The following is a 13997-nucleotide window of genomic DNA, read 5'->3' on the forward strand; positions in this document are numbered from 1 at the left end:
ATGGTTTAATTACTGCCACCTTAAAAGCCTGTGGTACATAGCCAGCTAATAAAGACAGATTGATCATATTTAAGATCGAAGCATTAATTAATGGTAGGGCTTCCTTGAGCAGCCTGGTAGGAATGCGGTCTAATAGACATGTTGATGGTTTGGAGGAAGTAACTAATGAAAATAACTCAGAACAATCGGAGAGAAAGAGTCTAACCAAATACCGGCATCACTGAAAGCAGCCAAAGAGAACGATATGTCTTTGGGATGGTTATGAGTCATTTTTCTCTAATAGTTAAAATTTTATTAGCAAAGAAAGTCATGAAGTCATTACTAGTTAAAGTTAAAGGAATACTCGGCTCAATAGAGCTCTGACTCTTTGTCAGCCTGGCTACAGTGCTGAAAAGAAACCTGGGGTTGTTCTTATTTTCTTCAATTAGTGATGAGTAGTAAGATGTCCTAGCTTTACGGAGGGCTTTTTTATAGAGCAACAGACTCTTTTTCCAGGCTAAGTGAAGATCTTCTAAATTAGTGAGATGCCATTTCCTCTCCAACTTACGGGTTATCTGCTTTAAGCTGCGAGTTTGTGAGTTATACCACGGAGTCAGGCACTTCTGATTTAAAGCTCTCTTTTTCAGAGGAGCTACAGCATCCAAAGTTGTCTTCAATGAGGATGTAAAACTATTGACGAGATACTCTATCTCACTTACAGAGTTTAGGTAGCTACTCTGTTATTTTTCATAATTATTGTATGGCCTTGCCTTACAATATGGAGCGCCTTGGGGCAACTGTTTGTTGTGATTTGGCGCTATATAAGAAAAAAGTTGATTGATTGATTGATTGATATGGCATTAGAGAACATAAAGAAGGAATCATATCCTTAAACCTCGTTACAGCGCTTTCTGAAAGACTTCTAGTGTAATGAAACTTATTCCCCACTGCTGGGTAGTCCATCAGAGTAAATGTAAATGTTATTAAGAAATGATCAGACAGAAGGGAGTTTTCAGGGAAAACTGTTAAGTCTTCAATTTCCATACCATAAGTCAGAACAAGATCTAAGATATGATTAAAGTGGTGGGTGGACTCATTTACATTTTGAGCAAAGCCAATCGAGTCTAACAATAGATTAAATGCAGTGTTGAGGCTGTCATTCTCAACATCTGTGTGGATGTTAAAATCGCCCACTATAATTACTTTATCTGAGCTAAGCACCAAGTCAGATAAAAGGTCTGAAAATTCACAGAGAAACTCACAGTAACGACCAGGTGGACGATAGATAATAACAAATAAAACTGGTTTTTGGGACTTCCAATTTGGATGGGCAAGACTAAGAGTCAAGCTTTCAAATGAATTAAAGCTCTGTCTGGGTTTTTCATTAATTAATAAGCTGGAATGTATGATTGCTGCTAATCCTCCGCCTCGGCCCGTGCTACGAGCATTCTGGCAGTTAGTGTGACTCGGGGGTGTTGACTCATTTAAACTAACATATTCATCCTGCTGTAACCAGGTTTCTGTAAGGCAGAATAAATCAATATGTTGATCAATTATTATATCATTTACTAACAGGGACTTAGAAGAGAGAGACCTAATGTTTAATAGACCACATTTAACTGTTTTAGTCTGTGGTGCAGTTGAAGGTGCTATATTATTTTTTCTTTTTGAATTTTTATGCTTAAATAGATTTTTACTAGTTATTGGTGGTCTGGGAGCAGGCACCGTCTCTACGGGGATGGGGTAATGAGGGGATGGCAGGGGAAGAGAAGCTGCAGAGATGTGTGTAAGACTACAACTCTGCTTTCTGGTCCCAACCCTGGATAGTCACTGTTTGGAGGATTTAACAAAATTGGCCAGATTTCTAGAAATGAGAGCTCCTCCATCCAAAGTGGGATGGATGCCATCTCTCCTAACAAGACCAGGTTTTCCCCAGAAGCTTTGCCAATTATCTATGAAGCCCACCTCATTTTTTTCACAGTCCACATGTGTTTTGTGGATCTGGAGAAGGCGTTCAACCGTGTCCGTCGGGGCACCCTGTGGGGAGTGCTCCGGGAGTACGGGGTCCTTTGCTAAGGGCTATCCGGTCCCTGTACGACCACAGCAGGAGCTTGGTTCGCATTGCCGGTAGTAAGTCAAACCTGTTTCCAGTGCACGTTGGCCTCCACCAGGGCTGGCCTTTGTCACCGATTCTGTTCATTATTTTTATGCACAGAATTTCTAGGCGCAGCCAGGGTGTAGAGGGGGTCTGGTTTGGGAACCAGAGAATCTCGTCTCTGCTGTTTGCGGACGATGTGGTTCTGTTTGCTTCGTCAAATCAGGACCTTCAGCGTGCACTGGGGCGGTTTGGAGCTGAGTGTGAAGCATCCGGGATGAAGATCAGCACCTCCAAATCCAAGGCCATGGTTCTCGACCGGAAAAAGGTGCTTTGCCCTCTTCAGGTCGGTGGAGTGTCCTTGCCTCAAGTGGAGGAGTTTAAGTATCTCGTGTTCTTGTTCACGAGTGAGGGACGGATGGAGCGTGAGATCGATAGACGGATCGGTGCAGCATCTGCAGTGATGCGGTCGCTGTATCGGACCGTCGTGGTGAAGAGAGAGCTGAGTGGGGGGGAGCTCTCGATTTAGCGATCGATCTACGTTCCTATCCTCACCTATGGTCATGAGATTTGGCTCATGACCAAAAGAACGAGATCGCGAGTACAAGCAGCCGAGATGAGTTTCCTCCGCAGGATGGCTGGGCGCTCCCTTAGAGACAGGGTGAGGAGCTCGGTCACTCGGGAGGAGCTCATAGTCGAGCCGCTCCTCCTCCATGTCGAAAGGAGTCAGTTGAGGTGGCTTGTGCATCTTTTCCGGATGCCCCCTGGACGCCCCGCTGGAGAGGTGTTCCAGGCACGTCCACTGGGAGGAGGCCCCGGGGAAGACCCAGGACACACTGGAGGGACTACATCTCTCGGCTGGCTTGGGAACGCCTTGGGGTTCCCCCGGAGGAGCTGGGGGAGGTGTGTGTGGATCGGGAGGTCTGGGTAGCTTTGCTTGAGCTGCTGCCCCCACGACCCGACTCCAGATAAAGCGGAAGAAAATGGATGGAGATATATATATATATATATATATATATATATATATATATATATATATATATATATATATATATATATAATTATTGGTATTATTAGTAAAAGCAGTATCAGTAGTCACCACAAATGTGATTTTTCAGTGTATATGTCACACCAGAGTGTAAATCATGATAATTTATGTAAATCTTTTATATATATATATATATATATATATATATGTATATATATATATATATATATCTGAGGCCATGGTTTTCAGCAGGAAACCGATGGATTGCCTACTCTGGGTAGGGAATGCGGTCTTGGTCCAAGTGAAGGAGTTCAAATACCTTGGTGTCTTGCTACCGCGTGCTGGGTAATCGGGAGAGTCGGGAGTTTTCCTGGTGGGCTGGTCCAACCTGGGGCTGTTGTGAGGGGGTGTTAATATATGCATACATATATGACCACCACTGTTAGGCTACACAGCAAGACACTTGGGCTGCTGTATCTTAAAGAGAAGACATTAAGTGTTATAAATGTTTTACAATCATGAAAATTCACAAGAAAATAACTTAAGACTGCTTCTTTTGCAACACTGTTATCTTTTCCAAAGCCTAAGGTAGGGACATACCATTACACGTTTAACACCCCTTTGCATTCATCACAGTTAGTTCAGTCCATTCAAGCCCTGTGCGCCCAGATGGCACTTGCGCTACTAGCAAGTATAGGAAGAGTGACCCGTGAGTGAAAAGATGGACAGAAAAAAGCCAGGTTGAGCTGAAAAAAGCTAGATTAAGAAAAAGAAAAGCTTTGGAGGAAGATGCTGCCAAATGTGCAAAGCTCACAGATATTTTTTCAGGAAGACAGAGCGAAGATGGAAATGGTAAATAGGGCCGGGCATAACAGGCTACATGCCTGTTGATGCCAGGATGTCAGCCGCATCAACATTTGTAGTCCAGTACCACCTCTTCCAGCTACTTACAGACTTCACTGACTTAAGCCGGGCATACACTGTACGATATTTTCAATCGTTGTACTTGGCTCCAGCTCAAATTGTGCGACAAAACCGCAGGGTTTAAAAGTTCAGAGTGCACGATTCATGTTCTCACACTGTTCGGCCCGATGCTCTGATGCGATCTGACTGCTCACATTGTACGTTCAAAAACCACACGTCGGACTGGTGTTTCCAAAAGCAAAACATAACAGAAGCTTTTTTTTTCTTTTTAAAAAAAATTTATTTCATGCCTATCAGCGTGCACAGTGAGTGAAATCAGGTGTGGGAGACTGAACGTATATGCGCGTGCGCACACAGCAGACAGCAACATGATTCACGAGAGGACAGTAAAAAAAGAAAACATAAACATTCATAACAGGTGTTGCTACTTACACTGTTGTATAAATAAACTATATTTCATACAGAGTCTTACAGCTGTGCTCATCTGTTGTAAATCCTGTTGTTGTCTGCTGTGTGTGTATATACGCATATACATTCAGTCTCTCCCCCCCCCCACCTGATTCCACTCACTGTGCGCGCTGATAGGCATGAACTTTAATTTGATATTAGGTTATTGCGAGGGAATGCAAAAAAAAAATAAAAACACGCGACTTTACATGAGATCACTGTTTGCTCTCTCCGGTGTTTGCACATGCACAGTGCGCGAGGTAATCAGCGCATAGATGCTTGTAGCACTACTTCAACAGCGCGGAACCCTGACGAGTCATGACGGCCGACCAAAATAACAAACAGGTTTGATTTTTATCCAACCATATGATTCCCCATTGGGAGGTGGTCGTGAGATGTTAAACGCAGCTCGTTACTCCACGTAGACTGCACGACGCAGGACGCACGATTAAGATGAAACTCGGCGCGATCCAAAAAATTCTCGCACGAGTGAAAAATCAGCTGAAAAGGGGCCAAAAATCGCACAGTGTAAGCCCAGCCTTAGGTGGTGTACTGGTGAGTTAACAATACTGTTCTTGTTTTAACTAACTAATTTTTACTTTCTACGAGGTCTGTCCATAAAGTATAGGTCCTTTTTATTTTTTTCAAAAACTATATGGATTTCATTCATATGTTTTTACGTCAGACATGCTTGAACCCTCGTGCGCATGCGTGAGTTTTTCCACGCCTGTCGGTGACGTCATTCGCCTGTGAGCACTCCTTGTGGGAGGAGTCGTCCAGCCCCTCGTCGGAATTCCTTTGTCTGAGTAGTTGCTGAGAGACTGGCGCTTTGTTTGATCAAAATTTTTTCTAAACCTGTGAGACACATCGAAGTGGACACGGTTCGAAAAATTAAGCTGGTTTTCTGTGAAAATTTTAACGGCTGATGAGAGATTTTGAGGTGATACTGTCGCTTTAAGGACTTCCCACGGTGCGAGACGTCGCGCAGCGCTCTCAGGTGCCGTCATCAGCCTGTTTCAAGCTTGAAACCTCCACATTTCAGGCTCTATTGATCCAGGACGTCATGAGAGAACAGAGACGTTTCAGAAGAAGTCGGTTTCAGCATTTTATCCGGATATTCCACTGTTAAAGGAGATTTTTTTAATGAAAGAAATGCGGACGGGTCCGCGTGTCGGGACGCAGCCGGCGCGGTGCGGCGGCACAGGAAAAACACCTCCGTGTTGATAACCATTTGTAAAATCCAGGCGGCTTTTGATGGCTTTCAGTGGAGTGAGTATATGAGAAACAGCTGGACATGTTCCAACTTGTCCTTAAGGCTTCCAACAGAGGTGTTTTTCCTGTGGCGGAGCGTCGCGGCGGCTGCGAGCCGATGCTGCAATCCGTCCGCACGTCTTTCATTAAAAAATCTCCTTTAACAGTGGAATATCCGGATAAAATGCTGAAACCGACTTCTTCTGAAATGCTGAAAGTTTTTGAAAAAAATTAAAAGGACCTATACTTTATGGACAGACCTCGTATTATAAGCCACCCAGTTTTCACAGTCAGCACATAAATGCCACAGCAGAACTCTTATTATCCCTGTGCGCTGGCGGTTTGTGGGCCGGTTGGATATGAAACTCTCGGGCTGAAAAATGTTCCCAGCACGCCCCTGGGGTCTTGTTCACGAGTGAGGGGATGATGGAGCGTGAGATTGGCTGGAAAATTGGTGCAACAGGAGCGGTGTTGCATTCGCTCTGCCGTACTGTTGTGACCAAAAGGGAGCTGAGCCAAAAGGCAAAGCTCTCGATCTACTGGTCAGTCTTTGTTCCTACTCTCACCTATGGTTATGAGGGTTGGGTCATGACTGAAAGAACTAGATTGCGGGTAGAAGTGGCCGGGAGGGTGGCTGGTGAGAAGCTTGGTCATCTGTGGAGGGCTCAGAGTAGAGCCGCTGCTCCTTAGCGTTGAAAGGAGCCTAGTTGAGGTGGTTCGGGCATCTGGTAAGGATGCCCCCTGGGTGCCTCCCTGGTGAGGTGTTCCAGGCACGTTCAGGTGGGAGGAGACCCCGAGGAAGGCCCAGAATTAGGTGAAGAGATTATACGAGGGCTGTTAATAAAGTATAGGTCCTTTTTATTTTTTTTCAAAAACTATATGGATTTCATTCATATGTTTTTACGTCAGACATGCTTGAACCCTCGTGCGCATGCGTGAGTTTTTCCACGCCTGTCGGTGACATCATCCGCCTGTGAGCACTCCTTGTGGGAGGAGTCGTCCAGCCCCTCGTCGGAATTCCTTTGTCTGAGAAGTTGCTGAGAGACTGGCGCTTTGTTTGATCAAAATTTTTTCTAAACCTGTGAGGCACATCGAAGTGGACACGGTTCGAAAAAATTAAGCTGGTTTTCAGTGAAAATTTTAACGGCTGATGAGAGATTTTGAGGTGATACTGTCGCTTTAAGGACTTCCCACGGTGTGAGACGTCGCGCAGCGCTCTCAGGCACTGTCGTCAGCCTGCTTCAAGCTGAAAACCTCCACATTTCAGGCTCTATTGATCCAGGACATTGTGAGAGAACAGAGAAGTTTCAGAAGAAGTCAGTTTCAGCATTTTATCCGGATATTCCACTGTTAAAGGAGATTTTTTTAATGAAAGACAGGAAAAACACCTCTGTGTTGATAACCATTTGTAAAATCAGGCGGCTTTTGATGGCTTTCAGTGGAGTGAGTATATGAGAAATTGTTTAACAGCTGGACATGTTCCAACTTGTCCTTAAGGCTTCCAACAGAGGTGTTTTTCCTTTGACGGAGCGTGACAGCGGCTGCGAGCCGACGCTGCAGTCCGCCCGCACGTCTTTCATTAAAAAAATCTCCTTTAACAGTGGAATATCCAGATAAAATGCTGAAACTGACTTCTTCTGAAACTTCTCTGTTCTCTCACGACGTTCTGGATCAATAGAGCCTGAAATGTGGAGGTTTTCAGCTTGAAACAGGCTGACGACGGCGCCTGAGAGCGCTGCGCAACGTCTCGCACCGTGGGAAGTCCTTAAAGCGACAGTATCACCTCAAAATCTCTCATCAGCCGTTAAAATTTTCACCGAAAACCAGCTTAATTTTTCGAACCGTGTCCACTTCGATGTGCCTCACAGGTTTAGAAAAAATTTTGATCAAACAAAGTGCCAGTCTCTCAGCAACTTCTCAGACAAAGGAATTCCTGCGAGGGGCTGGACGACTCCTCCCACAAGGAGTGCTCACAGGTGGATGACGTCACCGAAAGGCGTGGAAAAACTCACGCATACGCACGAGGGTTCAAGCATGTCTGACGTAAAAACATATGAAAGAAATCCATATAGTTTTTGAAAAAAATAAAAAGGGCCTATACTTTATTGACAGACCTCGTATCTCCACATTGGCCTGGGAACGCCTCGGAATCCCCCAGTCAGAGGTGGTCAATGTGGCCCGGGAAAGGGAAGTCTGGGGTCCTCTGCTGGAGCTGTTGCCCCCGCAACCCGATCCCAGATAAGCAGTTGAAGATAAGTGAGTGAGTGATGAGTGTATATGATAACAAGAACCTAAACAATTTATAAATGCATGAACACAGTAAATTAACATTAAAAAAAATTATGTAATTAACAGGAAATAAAAGGGTTGAGTTCTAAAAATTGTTGAGGTCTAAGGTTCTTGTAACATTCTGGACTCACACACCATTCCAGCTCATTATAGAAAGGTTGTGCAATTTATTACCACCCCTGAAGAATGGCAGCTACCCATTTTATAAACACTAGAGCCCGCACATCCCCACAGGCAATACACTAGTTTGTATTTCATTTCTTTTCTTTTGTTTTACCTTCATGAGTTCCTTTGTGCATCCATCTTTATGAACAATCATTAAGAACACCATGGTTAACTAAATGTTCCAGTTTAACTATTGTATTTTCACAGCATGCCAGTGATAGCTGTCATACTGTCTGCTCTTGGAACCGTGGCTAGTGAATTTGGAGAGAACCCTGATCCTATTGATTGTGAAGCATATTGACAGCCACATATCTGTTGAATGGCTATTTTTAGCCTTTTTCTATCTTCATATAACCTGTTCTCTCACCTTCTTCGTCACATGCCCTTCAACCTCACACACACTTTTATAACTGGACTCCCTCATGCATCATTAACACTATTTTATTTTTAATCTATTACAAAATGTGACATGTATATTCTCTGACATCCCAGAGGGGATCGTTACAAATCACTTGGCGTACTATTTTTCCATGTCTGACCACTTTGGTTTTTCCCTCCTGTCTGGTGCAGGCTGTGCTGTACAATGACCGCTCAGTGCTGGAGAACCACCATGCTGCGTCGGCCTGGAGCCTATATCTGTCCCGGCCCGAGTTCAACTTCCTGGTCAACCTGGATCATGTGGAGTTTAAACGTTTTCGTTTTCTTGTTATTGAGGATATACTAGCAACAGACCTGAAGAAGCACTTTGACTTCCTGGCTGAATTTAATGCCAAGGTGTGAGAAGAACAATTCTTCTGAGATTGAGTGATATCATATAATAATATATAATTATTTGTGAGTTGAAAATTGGAGTGGATATAAGAGAAACCAAGTGGAGCAGTTGGAATAACTCTCTTTCCTAACAGGTGAATGATGTGAACAGTCCAGGAATTGATTGGACCAATGAGAACGACAGGCTGCTGGTGTGCCAAGTGTGTATTAAGTTGGCAGATATAAATGGGCCGGCCAAAGTGCGCGATTTGCACCTCAAGTGGACAGAGGGCATTGTCAATGAGTTTTATGAGCAGGTACAGCACACATCATAATGCTGCTCTTTTTCCTTTCTTTCAAAATGCAAGTGAAGACACTGACATGTGATTATGTCACAAACCAATATGTGTGTGGATTTTTTGGGTGTTTTCTAGGGAGATGAAGAAGCAAGATTGGGATTACCCATTAGTCCCTTTATGGACCGCTCATCGCCACAGCTAGCTAAGCTACAAGAGTCCTTCATCACGCACATTGTTGGGCCTCTTTGTAACTCCTATGATGCTGCAGGTCTACTTCCTGGTCAGTGGATCAGTGATGAGGGTTCAGATGAGGACGAAGAGGCACAGGATGACACAGACACAGAAGATGACGAGGATGAGATAGAAGAGGAGATGGAACCAAGTATGGTTTGCCTCCAACATTAGTCTTGTTCATCCAGCCCCTCTTTTTAACTCTGCCTACTAAAAAGGGGGCCTGGATCCATTGTTGATTTTGAAGCAGGTATGATGGCACCCTGATTTGCTCTGCTTTTAGATGTTTTTGGATTTGTCTTCGCTTGAGACCAAAATAGTTCTAATGGGTGCATTCTTGATTTACCGCTGCCATCACAGGATAAATGGCCATGTAATGTAATTCTGTGAGGGATTCTAAAAGCAATCAGTAAACTGCTTCTGGTCACCACTGAATAGGCAAAAATATCAGAAGTGCCTGGTAGCTTGGAGAGAATACCTATAGAGATAAACAGGTGCATGTTTATTCACTAAATGTAAAGAAACATAAAAAAAGGACCAATTACTGTATTTTAAATGTATAAGTTGCTTTATTTATTCATTTACTGATTTGCGAGGTGACCAGTGATGGGCACAGCTAACCAAAATGTTAGCTTTGATAACCGCGAATCGAAAAGTTTTATAACGCTAAACCAATAAACCGCACAAAAATTTAGCGGACGTTACAGCTAACCGCTAACGTTTAGTACTGACGGCTACTGAAGCCAGTTTCGAGTTTAAGCACCGCCGAGGCTTCTGAGTAAAATCAAAAGCGACCACAAACCCAAAAATGAACGACAAGCAAGAGATTCTGTCTTATGTAGTCAGACGGCTGTGAACTCAGTCCTCCCGCAGCAGAAGAGAGCGGAGCGTGCTGGCTGGCTGCTTGAATACTTGCAGCTTTTGTTGTGTAAGAACTGCATCAGTGTTTCTGCAGCTCCCTCTGATGGTCATAATTGAAAAGCAATTTGTGTCACGAGTTTGTTGTGTCTGACTCCTTCAGAGGAGGTCTCAGACTGGGGGCCAGTCCACACCAACACCTCAACAATGATGTTGCTATACAAGTTAAACCATGTGCCATTGACCCCATACTGTCTTTACTCATCGTTACGTTTGATTTCTGTTCACTGCAGAAAGGAGGAAGACGCGGCGCCGGTTGTTCTGCAGTATCATGCAGCACCTCACAGAGAACCACGTGGTGTGGAAAAACATCATCGAGGAGGATGACAAGACCAAAGAGCTTGGCAAACAGCAGCAGCCAGACACTCTGCCAGGCAGCCTGCCCACCTCCCCATCGGATGACATTCAGGTCATCCAGGAGGAGGAGGAGGGAGAGGAGCGTCTTTAGCGGGTGGAAGGAAAGAGCACAGATGCTTAGCACGAGCAGACACAGTCATGTAACCACCTGCCTTTCAAAACGCACACAGACAGTCCACAAGTGGGCATCGAACTCAATTTGCTCCCCCCGTACATTTTGAAAAAGTCAATGTGTGTACACTCGTACGCTTCATCAGTCACAACAAAACGGCCTTACTACTGTGAGTGGATCCTTGCTGCAATGGTGGGAGCCCAAATCCTCTGCACTTTGAGTCCGTGGAGAGGCAGATACACCCAGAAAAAACAAACAAACAAACCCCCACCAGAACAGAGGAAGAAGAGTGGCTCTCCATGGTGACGTGGCTGTGGTGCTGCCTTGAACGCAAAGCGCTTACACCTCCTTTAGGTACAAAACAAATTCTGACTATTTGAAATGAAAAGGCGGGGAGAGGAATGAAGCCAACATCCTGCAGCGATTAAAGCCCTTTACCAAAGTGAACGGTTCTAACATGTTCAAATAACAGACTGAGACGGGCTCAGCCTCGACGTCAGGTATATTTTTAAAGAAAAAAAAAATCAAATGTGCCTGTTTGAACCTTTCTATTGGCCCAGAGCCTGAGCTTATGTAGTTCTTTCTCCTTGCTGGCGACACAAAACACTGTATGAGACTCAGTCACAGAGAGATTATTGAAACGTTGACTGATTATGTACGTTGTATCTTGCATCATTTTTGATGCTTTTATTTGTGTGTGCACCTGCGTTTTTGTTGTGTTCTTTTATTCTCCTTGCCTGATTTTGTCTGAGTGTGTGTGTATTCTGGGGGCGGGGGGGAATCAAATGTGAGAATGAGGAGGAGAAAGAGTATATTTTAATTATTTTAATATGAAATTTGTGCGAATGTGTCTTTTCAAGAATGCTTTGGTTTCTAAAATCGGTGGAATGTCCGCTGTTCGCATTCAGACCACACGTGCAGAATGCTTTATTTTAATTCTAGCTATTTTTAAAAAGGTTACTCAGGATTCACACCAAGTTGAACAATTAATGACGTTGTTATGGAATACACACTTTGAAGCTAAAGGAATTCCATTCCAATCTGGGTGACTAAAGTCATTTTTTTTTTTATCTCTTTAATGAACAACTTTACACGTGTAAGCAGCGATAGAGCAGATGCAGTACGTGCTGTGTGTCTGCTTGCATAACCTTTTTACAACCTTCCTGAGAATTTGTTATCGTGATTGTCAGCAGACTGCAGTTGACCTCGGCAGCCACACAACCTGTTGTATCATTTTGGAGTTCTGACAGTATATTAGCTAAAAACTTTTCCGAATCCAATTTGTTTGCATTTTTTAAACAAACATTACAAAATGTATGCTTCTGTCAGCCGACAGACTAATATTTACAGACATTTAAAGTCCACCCTCCATCTTTTTTTTGGACAAGCCCATAACTGTGTGAAGAAGTAATCCAGGGTTTCCTATCCCTTTTTTTGAAATGACATGCCATGAGGCAGGTGCAAAAACTATCACTTCTCTATTTGTGCTTTTAAGAACTCTTTGCATTCCACTACAGTAAGAGTTTTATGAGAGAGACGACGCTCGACTTATAGCCTCGGTCCATTATCACCGTATGAATTCATAATCTGAAGGAAATGTTAGGTAACCAGTATAAATCACAATAATATTTAGTCAAATCATGGATGCCGATGTGTGCATTTAATACCAAACAAGTGTTTAGCCGCTGTACCACAAAGTTTATGCATATAAATATATATTTTTGAATAATTAAAGGAATGCATCTGTTTTCTAAATGAAGCTGACATATTGTACGTTGACATGCTCTAATTACTGTTGTGGTTTCAGAGTTTCTACAGGTATGGGTTTGATTTGTCACTTGGTTTCAGCCTATCACTGTTGTGTATCATAACCACTCTTGTATCGTTCAGTATTTCTTGTTCGTCATTCAAGTTGACCTGGTGTGTGACAAACTAGACCTGTATCCTGGTAAATGTCTCCAGACTCCAGTGCGATATTCCACCAAGCTCAAAGTGACAGCGGCAAACCAGGTGGACTTGGGTCCGAGCCATATACATTCTGATGGGCCTTTTTTTTTCTTCTTCATGGACTTACTCAGTACGTTGTTATGGGTGAGTTGGTTGGCTTTTCACTGCCATCTTTCAGTCCACATTATCTTGATATTTGTGCCATGAGTCATCTATAAATGGTTGTTGTCCATATGTTGCATCAAAATGCATATGTTTGTAACCAGTTACCATTATTCACTTTGTTGGGGCAACTGATGTTTTTGTTTTATTTATAGCTGTCATAAAACACCATCCCAAAGGTTTGAGCAGATATTGATTTTTATTGTTCACGTGCATATGTGCATGAATTTTAACTTTGCTAGCACAATTATGTATAGCAGGTAACTTAGAGAGCTAGCATGAGGTGGATTCAAATCCAGGTCTACATATTGTCAGGCTCCTTATCCAGTGTCCTTGGCCTCAGGGCCTACATATAGAAGAGTTTATTATTCTTCTGTGCTCAGCATGGTCATTATGGACTTTATGCAATGCACCTACATAAAAAACAGGCCAAGAAAGTTCTACAGGCAATTTCTTTTTCCTCAGGATTGACACATCAGATTCGATATGGAGCTGCATGTTGATCTGGTACAACTTTTACGCCTTTCCTGACACAATTCCACATTAAATCACAAATAGGCAGAGGTGGTCTTGAACGAGGAGCCTTCCGCTCTGGACACAAGCTCACTAACGGTTTGGCCACCACACTGCCCCGAGGATGGCTACATCAACATTTTAAAAAAATCATTGAATGAGCCTACATTTGATCTTTCACTTCACCATGAAGCTGTGACTGGTAATGTAATAGATAAACATTGCACGATGCAGTTTTTTCAATCAATGCCACATATGCTTTTCTTGATTGCTTCCCTCACTCATCTCCTTGTTGCATGGTCACTCAGTTTTTGATAACTGCCTACTCCAGTCACATTTATCATATAGTACCATATTGTTTGTATTTCTGAATAATTGATGTGAATGAAGTCCAAGACATCTTCAGTGACTTGGAAGTGTCTGTGCAAGGAGGCTAGTGAGCGAAGCTTCTGTTGCTGTGATTGGAGAAACTGCATAGTGCCTGTAGCATCACCGGTTTCACAGGTTTGTCATAGAGAGGCACAAAGAAGAATTTTATTAAAAAGAAGATGAGATAATTCCAGCTACAGT

At 43.3% G+C, this 13997-nt stretch overlaps 1 protein-coding gene across 1 annotated transcript in view; it reads left to right on the top strand.

The window, feature by feature from the left end:
- The window catches only part of pde3b (phosphodiesterase 3B), a 292910-nt gene extending 279814 nt beyond the window's left edge, over positions 1 to 13096 (top strand). The window contains exons 13-16 of the mRNA XM_034191148.1: positions 8709 to 8912; positions 9044 to 9205; positions 9323 to 9569; positions 10570 to 13096. Of these exons, the coding sequence (XP_034047039.1) occupies positions 8709 to 8912; positions 9044 to 9205; positions 9323 to 9569; positions 10570 to 10784 (828 nt within the window). The 3' untranslated portion in view covers positions 10785 to 13096. The remainder of the gene's footprint in view (positions 1 to 8708; positions 8913 to 9043; positions 9206 to 9322; positions 9570 to 10569) is intronic.
- Positions 13097 to 13997: the final 901 nt, after the last annotated feature.

Source organism: Thalassophryne amazonica, chromosome 2 (genome assembly GCF_902500255.1).
Source record: "Thalassophryne amazonica chromosome 2, fThaAma1.1, whole genome shotgun sequence".
NCBI classification, from domain to species: Eukaryota; Metazoa; Chordata; class Actinopteri; order Batrachoidiformes; family Batrachoididae; genus Thalassophryne; species Thalassophryne amazonica.